General features: G+C 38.2%; 1 protein-coding gene across 2 annotated transcripts in view; it reads right to left on the reverse strand.

Annotated features, from left to right (window-relative positions):
- The window catches only part of LOC101994209 (leucine zipper protein 2), a 388,597-nt gene that overhangs the window by 181,760 nt on the left and 194,191 nt on the right, over positions 1–12,646 (reverse strand). For both annotated transcript variants that reach the window (XM_005358954.3, XM_026785121.1), the window contains exons 3-4: positions 9,253–9,323; positions 4,024–4,105 (exon numbers count right to left, since the gene is read on the reverse strand). In XM_005358954.3, the coding sequence (XP_005359011.1) occupies positions 4,024–4,105; positions 9,253–9,323 (153 nt within the window). The remainder of the gene's footprint in view (positions 1–4,023; positions 4,106–9,252; positions 9,324–12,646) is intronic.

A 12,646-nucleotide genomic window follows, 5' to 3' on the forward strand; every position in this document is an offset into this window, starting at 1 on the left:
TTAACAATATTTGATCACTTGCTCTGCTTTGCTCTTACATATAGATTGATGGGTTTGAAGATGTGTGTGTGAAGTTCTATGCTTAGGGCAAAGCAGAGTGTGATAATTTCAGGTTTTCCCGGAGTTTGCAAAGCTATTGCTAGTAACACCTTTGTCTGTAAAGATTTTTCTTTAGAAAACATTAGGATCTTGGCAGTTGTTTTCCTTGAATGGTATATTGTGTTCATTTTCCTAATTTGTTCATGATAAACAGTAAAAGTTTCAATTTTCAAATTTAGCATCTTTATATATATTTTCCAATACTTCTAACTTTATTGCTCCCATTTTAAGATTTTGTGTTAATATGGTTAAACTATTTCAATTCATTGTGGTTTCTAATACATCAGGATTTTGGTTAGTTTGCTTGCTCTTCTTCTTGTATTTAGTAGTCTTCTGGTTCTGCCATTATGTGTGTGGGACTAACACAACTCACATAGATATTTGATCACCCCCCTGTCCTGGGATGCTCCAAGTTGTCGGTTTCCATGAAAGTTCAGTCGCATAAAGAGTTCCTACTATGGAAATACAGTGTCTGCACTGAATGTTACTCAATTATACTTGCTGTTATCCCCACCATCTTCCTTTCATCTCTTTCTCATCTCTTTGCAGGGAAGATCAAAGAAAACGAAAAGAGTCCTTCCCTTTCCGCACCTGGACTCACCTCAGGAGAGGCTTTCTTTGAAGTTGGTCACTTGGAATCTTTTCTTTATTCTATGAGCTGCTCTCTTTGTAATGCACACATTTTATGATTTTTGCTGTCACATTGGGTGATGTGACGAGTTTTTTAATTTCAGTTCAGGAATGAAGCAAATCGTATAGTACTTCTTCACATCATCCCACTGCCTTAGAACTAGCAATATTAAAAAATGATGACAACTTAAGTTGAAAATTACTTTTCTTCATTATAATCTTCCAACACAAATAATGCCTAAAGGACATATGTTTTATGTTGTAATACAATTCTTCATTTCCCAGCACACGATTATTCTGAAGCACCATCATGTGTCCACATACACTTTAGTGTATGTTTATGTACTTCTAAATATTGGCACACACGTGACTTTAAACGTATTTCAAACAATTATAGTAAATAACAGTGATAGCGCATCTGTAGGTAAGAAAATACAAAGCATTACCAAAATTGAGTTGTCTTGCAATTACTAAATACAATGAAGTTTCAGGCGTTTAGTCAGAGATCATTGTCAGATCAGTGATACAGCTCATGCCTGTGATAGGAACCTTTGTGATTCTGAATGTCAGATCAATCTCACACAGCTCATTGTCAACCTGTGGGAAGAGCTGCTGGAGACCCATGATAGTATCCTGATTGTGTATCTAAATGGTTTTGATTAGTAATGACTTAGCATAGAAACATTAGAACATCCCCAATGATTCAGAACAGACTACATTATGTGAGTCTGCCTTTGTCAGACATTAATCCTATGTCATCCTTGAGAATGCTTCCTGTATCATTAGCGGGTGGTAGTGGCAATGATAGCCTACAATTTTGAAGTTAGTTACAATTCATCATCCCTTCTGCTTAGTACCTTGTGTGCACAGAATCATAATCACCAATGAAGAGCTTTGTAAGTAGTCAGTAGGAGAGCCTGAGGGAAATGAAATGACCACATATGAATTTGTAATAAAAATGGTGGGCAGAGAAGGAAGGACAGGATATCACTTTCAAGTCTACTATAGCCTATAAGCCAGACATAATTACACCTTCAATTATAAATATATTACAATATTTCTGTATAGTAATAATAATATAATTTCTATATAATAAATATAATATTTTAATAGTATAGTATTCTTATTTTAATAGTAATAATAGTCCTTATTATTTTAATGTGTTACACTGTCTTAATTGGATAAATAAACAAATGGGCAGAAATTGATTAAGTCCACAGAATCCCGTTCCACTAGGAATTATCCTCAGAACAGAATGCTAAGCCAGTCTGCGCAAGCAGGTTTGGGCTTAGTAGAAATATGAGGAAAGTGGGGATAGGATTGTCATAGCTCTGAGGGAAATCCACAAGAAAGGTACGGAGAGCATGCTGGGTGGGGCACAGGGGCCATAATCTGTTCCCGTTGCATTTCCACAACTGGATATTCTATCTTTGACCTCTGCCCTTTCAAGAGTGACAGTGTTCTCCCTGGAACTCTGTCTAGATATAGTGTGGGAATTGCTGTGGTTTGTGCCTTGGTTGCTCTGCCCACTAGCAATGTAAAGCGAGCCAGTAGTTTACCTCCTGTGAGCTACAACTTCTTAGGAATCAGTCGATAAAATAGTATGGCTTTATGACAAGGGTCTGAGAAAATAGTGAATACAGCACATCTGTTCTCAAGGCCACCACTTTTTACCAGATTAAAATCCCCAAGATAAATTCAAATGACGTCTGATTGGGCAAAGCACAAATGAGGTCACAGACAGAGCCATCTAACATTCTAAGTCCATATTGAGGGAAACGTTGACTAGGAAGCACTAAAACCTGTCCATTCTTTTACAAAACATTTGGTGCCCAGGTAGCCAAGCACTAGAACGTCTTACATAAAATCACTGACTGTTTTCATTTAGCCTCAGCATTGTTATCTGGAAGAGATAATGAGAACTTGCCAGGAAACATTCCTAAGACTGCAAAGCAGGTCGTCATTAGGAGAAAGACTGCCCTTAGGAATCAGCAGTCCTGGGTGACAAACTGAACTGAGGTTCAGAATCAAAACTCCACACTCAAACCAAAGTTTACAGAAGCTTTGCAGATAAAAGGCTCACCAGACTTTCTAGAGAGCCTGGGCTTCCAATAACTGAACAAGACGGATACCTTCATGAATCTTGTTTCTAAAATTGATGTTATATTTTATTGGCACTCCGGAAGGAGTCTGTTCCAAGAACCATGTGCTGGACCAGCTTCTCTCTCACTAGCCTGATAATGTGCTTGAAATACCCTTCTCTCTCTTCCTGCCTCCTTCCCTGGAGCCACAATAGGTCATGTACTCTCAGGACCATACTTTCAAATAACAATCAATCAGCTGAAGAATAACACACTGTAGAGCCACTTCAAACCACTTCAGACCTGCCCTAGTGACTTAGACCCACAATGTGGTGTAGCTCCTATGTCCCAAGTTACTGCGTTTTTCACACTGCCCACCCTGAGCCTCTTTAGCTGTCTCACTATTGCACTGTCTCTGAAATCATAATGGGATCTACTGTCCAGTTCTCTCTGCTGGCCAGCACTAGCCTTCCCCTTGTGAGCCCTGGGTATAACATTCCATCCATCTTTTCAGTAATACATTTGACCTCTAGCAAATAGAGTTTGGTATTATATAAATTTTAAAAGGAGATTCGGGCACTAGATATTATATAGAAGTCTTATCTTTGCAAGAGGTGCAAAAGTGAGTCTGAGAAATAAATTTGAGACTGATATCCCAGCATTGCTTCAGGAGCCAATTTTCCTGTCTCTGGTGAATATCACTGATAAGAGCCACAGTGTGAGTGTCCAAAGGATATCATCTTGCAAAGATCTGTGAAGCAGTTGGACCCTGAAACTATAGGTCTTATCCTATGAATAATCTGTAGGATGGATGACCAAGCAGATAGTATGGCCCTGCCCCTGAGTGATTCCCATGCCATGGTTGTCTGGGACAGCTTAAGGATCTACATAGGTTACCTGGCTTTCAGTTCAGCTTCCACCCCATCCAGAAACCACTAACGTGATCCAGTTCTCTGCCTGTTTAGCCTCTTGTTCATCCCTTATAGAGAATCAGTAGGAGTCAGAAGATCGCCAAATTAAACACAATGTTCACCCTTTTCTTATAGTAAATTGTAGCAAAAAATTATGCTGGTCAAAATGACTGAAGCTTCTGTTGTGGAGATTTCATTATTTTCTTTTTATAGTGTATTTTTCTTTTGTGATTGGAGAAAAGGAAGACATAACTTCTCAACCCTAAAGCTATTACCCAAAGAAGAGGCACAAACACACTCACTGTAGCCTGATGTTTCTCTGCTTTCTCAGATGTCTCTTTAATCTGATTCTGCAGGGCCTCCTGGAGAGACTTCATTTCTTCCCTAGGTTAGTAGAAAAAGAACAAAGAAGAGATACCACATGATTCCACTATTTTCCATGAACTTTACGAAAAAAAAGTTTGTCTATCAATCTACATTTAAGGAACAGCTAACTATAATTATGAAAATCTACAGCAGTTCAAAAGGCTACGTCTAAATACTCTGAAAATAAAGGGCTTTTTTTCCATGCACACACATAAAGCAGGTGATATTTAAAGGAAATTGCCTTTTATTATGTTTTATAAGAATCCCACAGTGTGAATCAATGTGAACAATGAATGTGTTCAATCAGCTCAATATACCAACTCAAGTTGGAAAGCTAATTTCACTGATGGCATGTAGGGCATGAACATGTTAAGTCAAAAGTCATGATAGACTTCTGAAAGAAATTATGGTAACCTGATCCTCATTAATTTCTTAATTTTGCAGTATTGTGGCTTAGCTATAACCTGAGAATTTTTCATGAAAACACAAGGAAAATAGATTTAATTCTAATTATTGTTTAATGGGCACAGGAAAGAAAATATATGACCTCAAATGCATGGCAATTGGGCCCCAAGATCATTAGTATGCACGGACTATGTGTTTTGATTGGGGGGGGGTAGAGAAAGATAAATATCACATTGTTTCTTACAGATACAATGGAAGTCAAGAGAGTTTCTCAGTGTAAGGGTTAGGGGAGTGAGCAATAACAATCATGCAGTGACTATGTGTGTGTGTGTGCATGTACATGCATGTGTGTGCATGTTTGTGAATGTCATGATGAAAGCCATTATTTTATGTGCTTACTCATTTCTTTTAAAGATTTAAAATTTGTACATATTGGATTAAGTTTATTGATTTGCTTTGACTTGACTTTTGTTACTCAAACTGTCACCTCAAAAATATATAGATTATAAAAGTTAGTGTGTGTGTATGTGTGTGTGTACAAGCACATGTGTGTGTAATAGAGTACACATATATGATATGTGACTATGCCTAGAGAAGTTGCTTAAGAGCAACAACAAGCAAGCAAAGTGTTGTTCTATTCCATGAGACTCAAAAGTGGTTTAAATTTGGCCATCAATTTCTGGAAAACTAGCTCTGGTAATTTGGACAAATGTTAAAATTCCCTCCTTGTAAATTTCCTCATTTAAAACTGGACACAATAATAAAAACACTTTGTAGGCTTGTGGCAAGGTTTAAGTGACACAATAAACAAAATTTTTAGCAGGGAGTTGAGAAAAGAAAAGTACTTATTCTACAATCATTAAAAAGAAAACAAACTTCATAGAGACTGTGAGTATACTCTTTGATCAGAATACCCCACAGGATAGGCTCTTTCCTCTAACAGGAACACTCTGTGCCTTCTAGATCTCAACTTTAGGTACTGCGATCACCCAAATTTAATTTTCAGGGGAGACAGAAAAAGGGAGGTGGGAGAGAGAGAATAAATTTTGGAATCATTGTAGTCCAGGCCAAATCCATAATCCATGGTTTAAAGCTAAATTTCAGCTTTCACGGGTATATTCATATATGGATATTTTTATCTGGAATACCAGATTTTTAACTGAACTTTTGTGACATAATAATTAAATATTGCAATGACATTCAAATACTAAATTCAATATAATATAAAATATGATCATATGCAATAGATACACATATGTTACCTGTCACATCAAAATATGATATCTGTGAGTGATAGAAAACTGAGGCCCACAGGGACAGTGGCAGGTGTTCACAGCATATGCACACACATATAGACAGGCATTATGCTGCTTTTATTGAGAAGGGAAAAATGAAGGAAGGGTTCTGGGGGGGAAGGAAAAACAGTCTTTTCCAAGTACAAGTTAAAATATGAATTATACAGTCAACAAAAAAGTCAAGATAATTTTATAGTAGCTACTACTTCTCATTCTAAATTTTGTTTTTAGACTACTTATTGCTAGTTTTAGACAATAAATAATAATCTAATAACATTATATTACAAAAGACAAGGGAATAAAAAAATCCCATATCATGCTATATAAGCAAATAGGAAACAAGAAAGAACAGCAGTAATATGTTAGTGAAAATTGGACAAAGGGCCTGGAGGGAGTCAGTAGTTAAAAGCATTTGTTCTTCTTGTAGGAGGACCCAGATTCAATTCTGAGCACCATAACCAAGTTCCAGGGGATTGGCGCCCTGTTCTGACTTCTATGGGAACTAGGCAGGCATGTGGTACACATACATATGATCAGAAAAACTTTGCAATAAAATAAAATACACAAATATAAATATAAGTGAGTCCAATATTTTTAGATGGTGGAAGCAGAGAAATGTACATCTCTATGTCAAGCAGAGCTACTATGTGATGGGTAGCTTGGCCTTACATCTACCAACCAGTTCTCAGCACACTTCATTCTGTCTTCCTTTCTAATATACATTTTTAACCAGCCCACTGTTCTCCAGCTTCTGAAGCCAGACTCCCATACTCCCAGTTTCTATGCTATGCAAGATGATTTCAGGCTTCTTTGCTTCAACACTACACCCCACCTCCGGAAGATTTGACTACTTAGGCCTGGCTGCCTTAAAGCCTCTTTGGTACTGAAGTAACTCTCTAGTTCTAAGACTGGGTAGCTCCAGCATCAGGATGAGATTGCTCACACGCATGATTATCCTAGCATAGGTTCTCATATTGTGCAAGCACTGGGCAGCTTTTGCATCCCTATTTTAATCTCCGTTTTCCTCTCAGGAAGGCATGAATTTCAGATGGTGATGAGCTGCTGTGTCAATCAGTAATTTACAGAGTAAAGGCTTGTCACTCTCCCAAGCTTCCTTCTGGCTTTCAGAATGCATGTCAGTGGTCAATAGTCTCATAGCACTCTGAGACCTCCCCCAAGTCACCAGAGAGAACAAAGCATGCTTTCTCATTTACTCTTAAGACACTTGAGGACGCTCCCAGGGTCGTTTCTCTGCTTACAGCTCTTTAGTACTGACATTATGTAGTCTAATGTCTCTCTACCAACCCAACGGGCTTCTGTCAATATTATCCAGGTAGTTAGATATTATGAACATGTTCTATTTAATAGTCGAAATAAGGCACCATGAGTCATCTATCATCTATCTATTAATGTGATTATCAAGCACTTATCAACTATTTAGAATCTGTTATTTCCACATCTCTTATCACACACATATTTCGCTCTTGTTAGCAGTGAACCATCCAGTTATCTCTTCATGTAGCTGTGTGTAGATCTCTCACACCCTCTAGATTTACTTAAAAATTTGTCCCCAGATACACACAAATACTCTGTAAGTTAGTTATTTGTTGAGGGGAATTCTACGTCCGACAGTTTCGGTTTGAAAAGTTACCTATAGCCATGGCTAAAATTTACTGAGATTTTTATGCTGATTTTAATGGTACACATAAAATGAGTTATTTATATTCAACAAGTTTTCTAATTTTGTATAAAACTCTAATATTTCAGGGTGAACATATCTGCTTTCTTTCACCTTTTTGGTGGAACAGATATTCAGTCCTCTGAGAACTTGTGTATGAAGGTGGGGTGTAGATGATTACTTAAACATATTTTACAGACTTAATGCCATTCTCCTGATTGGCCTAAAGGCTTTCTTTGTCGTTATAAACATACACAGGGACCTGAGAATGTATAGTGAAAACAAAGGCCTGGGTTGTCTTTGTCTTTGTCACAGCTCAGGCCCACACCTGTGCTTCCCTGTGAGGGAGGCTGAACTTTCTGGAGCCGTATGATTCCAAGAAAGATGTGTCTTCCTTCCACAGTCCTCCCTCTCCTCTTGAAACCATGACTTCCCAACTGCCTACATCTCCTTTTCCTCCTCAACAGAGTCAGCATAACAATTCTCCTGAAATGAACTGCTCCATTCTCTGCAGAGCTACCCACTGTGAGGTATCAATGCTGGACACTAAAGTCCATCCCCTCTGGGACGTCCCTTCAAAGGTTTTGCGTCAGACCCAGTTCCTCCACCCTCTTTAATCCCTGACAATTGACTTGAGTTATCCAGATACTATTTTTGTGTTTTTTTTCTATTATGGTTTTTTATTCATTTCCTTTGATTGAGATAAAATCCTTTGTTAAAGAAGTATTTTCCACAAATCTTAGTTTGTTTTGGCTGATTCCTTTTGTTCATATGTTTTCTTAAAAAGTATACATTGTTAAATTGTTACTGTGTTGGTCAATAGATATCCCAACCTTTTCTTTTTAAATAAGATCTCTTTTTTTGATCAATTTTTATCAACTTCAACACTTCAAGTGCCCCAGTAGAATGGGGAGACTATGTATCTCCCATTTCTAAGAGGTCAACATCTTTAGATTCCTTCAAACAAGCCCTTTTTATAATCATTAAGATAACTAGCTTTACTTTGCAAATGAGGAACCCAAAACACACAGAAATAAAAAAGCAACAAAACAAAACAAACAAACAAAAAGAAAAGAAAACAAAAGGTTTAAATATTAACCAGACTGTAGATGGCTAAGTGTCTGTCATGCCTGTGGCCCACTGCTGTTGCTAAAATAAATCAAAAGAAAGACAATAAATAAAGAACTATCAAATTATTTTAACATTAACATCTAATAGCTAAAACAATAACTCATCTCTGTAAACAATGAAGAGTAATGCATGACATGGATATTTTAACCACAGTGTGACCTCACGTGAAAGCACGTCAATGACAGGTTTCAGGGTCAGTATGGAAGGTCAGCAGTGAAGACCCAGGCTGATGACAGGACACATGATTAAGAAACACATCATTCTGTTACTTGAGATGTGTAATATTTTTTAACAGCATTATGTCTGTTGACCAAACAGACCACATGGAATGATGTGGACTTTGAATTTGACCATTTTAAAAAATATTCAAACCCAAAGGATATAGGTCTTAGCAATTCACTTAATTGCTTTGAGCATAACTAACCTTTACCAAGTTACTGCCTGAAATGCAGACTCTCACATCCCATCCACAAAGCCCTGGATAAATTTCATATACACCCAAGTGTCCACAAGAAGATAAGTTCACACATTACAGTACATGGATTTTGATAAACTCCCTGGCTAAGCTTTAATAGTATTGCAAAAATAGGAGCGAGGAGGAAGTCTTAAACTAAAAGAAAAGGAAGATTAGAAAGGAATATAGAACTCCAGCTTACCTTTGCTTCTGGCCTAACTCCAGAAGCTTCTGAACATCCGTTTTGGAAGATTGCTCATCATTTTTCAAAGACTGAAAGAGAAATGCGGGAACGGAGTCTTAGATAAAACCCTGTCATTCACTTTATTGTCTATATTTAGTGCCAGGTTTTAAGGTACTTAGTTTATTGAACAAAGATATAAAAATTAGTCCTCCCAGCTACTGATGGTACCAAGAACACACACAGCGGTTCACGATGCACAGTTGGACATATTAAACTCTTAATACAAGAACGGTTTTGAGCATAAGCTCACCATTCAGATGTTGGAGATAAACAACCTGCAAATACCTCATTTTCTTTCAAGTAAATCTTAAATATTTTTATTTTTGTGTGTGTATATGTGTGTGCATGTTATATATGTGTTGTTAAAGACATCATCAGGCAGATATGCATGTCAGAAGACAGCTTTGTGGAGTTAATTTTTCTATTTTAGATTTACATGTATCCCGAGCATGAAACTCCAGCGACTGGACTCACCTGGAGAGCACCTTCACCCACTGAGTTATCTCATGTGCTTCTCAGTCTCTGATTTGTTATATATAATTTTACTATGTTAAAGTTAAAGCCTTCCTTTTTGTTTAAACAGAAAAGGGGAAATGGTGTAGGAGGTCCTTCTATTTGTGTGTTGCTTTCATTGGTTAATTAATAAAGAAACTTCTTGGCCTAATAGGGCAGAACTTAGGTAGGTGGAGAAGACAGAACTAAATTCTGGGAGGAAGTAAGCAGGGTGAGAGAGCCCCCATGGAGACGCCAGGTTAGACATACTAAATCTTTCCCAGTAAGCCGTGACCTCATGGTGATATACAGATTATTAGAGATGGGTTAAATCAAGATGTGAGAGTTAGCCAGTAAGAGGCTAGAGATAATGGGCCAGGCAGTGATTTAAATGAATACAGTTTCTGTGTGATTATTTCAGGTGTAAGCTAGCTGGGCAGCCAGGACAAAAAACAGGCCCTCTCTCCTTTCAACAAGTCTCTTCATAAATAAATTAAAAAAAAATACCTTCTCCCATTCCTTTAAAGTGTGTCCACAGAACTTATTTTGAATTAGCTCTTATGTAGTTCCAGCAAATGGAAGGGCTCATAGAAAGCTTCCCTGCACAGTTCAGGGAATAACCTGATGGGAGTTGAAAGCAGTCAAAGGCAGGTGCTTCTTTGTTCATGTCTGTGTTTTATTCTAAGTAAGGTGTTAGGATACAAAAAGACAGAAGGCCAGGTAATTTTATCCCTTCTCACGATACACAGGTACTAAGAAAATAACATATGCCACTCTAGTCATTAGTACTTATATACTTGTAAATTCAGGATTCAGAAGCCATCAGTTAGAAGAGAGAAGCTCCCCCACAAGTTCCTCTTCTCAGAGGATCTGTCATATAAAACCTTTCCTAATAACATCCTTATTTATACTCAGTAAACTGTTCAATAGAGTAACCTTTATACTGGATATTAAAAGTTTAGATAGCAATAACAGTTTCTACAGAGTAGCTGTGAAGGTAGAAAAATGACGGCAGTTTAGAGGTGAGTGTATTGTTCCTTAATGTTTATTTAACAGACACCTAGCCTGAGTTATGACTTGTAAAGCACGGTACTGCCTGAACAGTTTCAGCCTGGTATTCAACAGAGAATAATACACTGTTAGCTTTATTGTACCTAGTGGTTGACAAGGGTTAACTGAGCCTCTTTGTAGGAAGAATTCAGTAAGTAGTGCTCTGTGTGTTTAGGAAAAATAGCTTCCCCTAACAGACAAAGAGGAATGAAAATGAGTTTGGTTCTAAGCACCCACATGGAGGCTCACAACTATCTGTAACTCCAGGTTCAAGGGATCTAGCACCCTCCTGGAATCCATGTGTATTGCATGTCTGTAACTCAGGGTCCAAGGGATCTAACATTCTCCTGGAATCCACACTGCATGTCTGTAACTCCAGATTCAAGGGAATCTAGCACCTCCTGTAATCCACACTGCATGTCTGTAACTCCGGGTTTAAGGGGTCTAGCACCCTCCTGGCATGCATGTGAACTGAATGTCTAACTCCAGGTTCAAGGGGTCTAGCACCCTCATGGCCTGCATGTGAACTGTATGTCTGTAACTCCAGGTACAAAGGATCTAACACCCTCCTGGCCTGCACGTGTACTACATGTCTGTAATTCCGGGTACAAGGGATCTAGCATCCTCCTGGAATCCACGTGAACTGCATGCACATGGTACACAGGTACGTGCAGGCAAAGCATTCGTTCACATGAAATGAAAACAGATGAAGAAATAAGAAACTTTTAAGAAATAAGGAAGAAACTAAAAAAAAAAGAGAGAAATGTTTTTAAATAAAAAACATTTTAAGTAAAATAGTAAACTAAATAGATAAGGAAGACCTATCGAATATATTGAGAAACTCTGTCCTCTGGGCAGGACATGCCAATTATTTTGAAATTAGAGTGACTGATTACTTCCGACTGATTTACCTCATACTGGGCTTAATAATATCACCTTATTAAAGACAGGATAAGTTTTTCAATGCAACTCAGCAGTAGATAGAATGATTGCCTAGATTGTGGAGATCTCCAGGACACAGTCTGGTACTACATAAAGAAGTGGGCATAGCAGGAGGCATGTGTAGTCCTGATAGTAAGGAAGAGAGGCATGAAGACCAGATGTGCATGTTCATCATTGACTACAAAGTAAGCTCAAGGCAGGGTTAATACTAGAGCCTGTCTTGAAGCAAAGAAATGAAACACAGCATCCCAGCAGAGGTTGCCGGAGGTCGGTGAGATGGGGTAGCTGCTTGGGGCCCAAGCCTCATGTCCCCCATTACCCTAACAAACTCCATGTAAACTCATCAGTTCACCAGGCTGAACATAGGTGGGATAGTTCCTGTGGGGTGTCACTAGTTCCCTATCTGGCATGAATGGCCATTTTGTTCATATTTTGTCAGGAAACGTCCCATAACACATAGTTATATATGTATTTACTTTATGTTTGAAATCTAATCTCACTTTTTTTTATGTGAATGACTTACCCACATATAGTGAGCTACTTAAGTCTCTACTCTTCACTTTATAATGAATGTAATGCTATGGTAATTTTGTGGAAAATTTGCTTAGAGGATTTATTAAGATTAAACAACAACAACAACAAAAAACATTTCATGTATTATGTGCCACAAGACAAAAAGTTATTCTCAAACTTGTAACAAAATTTCAGGGACAGTTAGTTGCTGAGGAATCCCATCTGGACGGGTGAGTGTGTGCTATCCAGGGGTACAGTGTCTCGGAAGAGAGCACAAACCCCCTTCCCCCAGCTCCTGCTGCAGGGCTGTCTTTCTTTTGCACGACCGAGCCCCCCAGCACCCCTCCCCAACCCG

The sequence above is a fragment of the Microtus ochrogaster genome, linkage group LG1, assembly GCF_000317375.1.
Source record: "Microtus ochrogaster isolate Prairie Vole_2 linkage group LG1, MicOch1.0, whole genome shotgun sequence".
NCBI classification, from domain to species: domain Eukaryota; kingdom Metazoa; phylum Chordata; class Mammalia; order Rodentia; family Cricetidae; genus Microtus; species Microtus ochrogaster.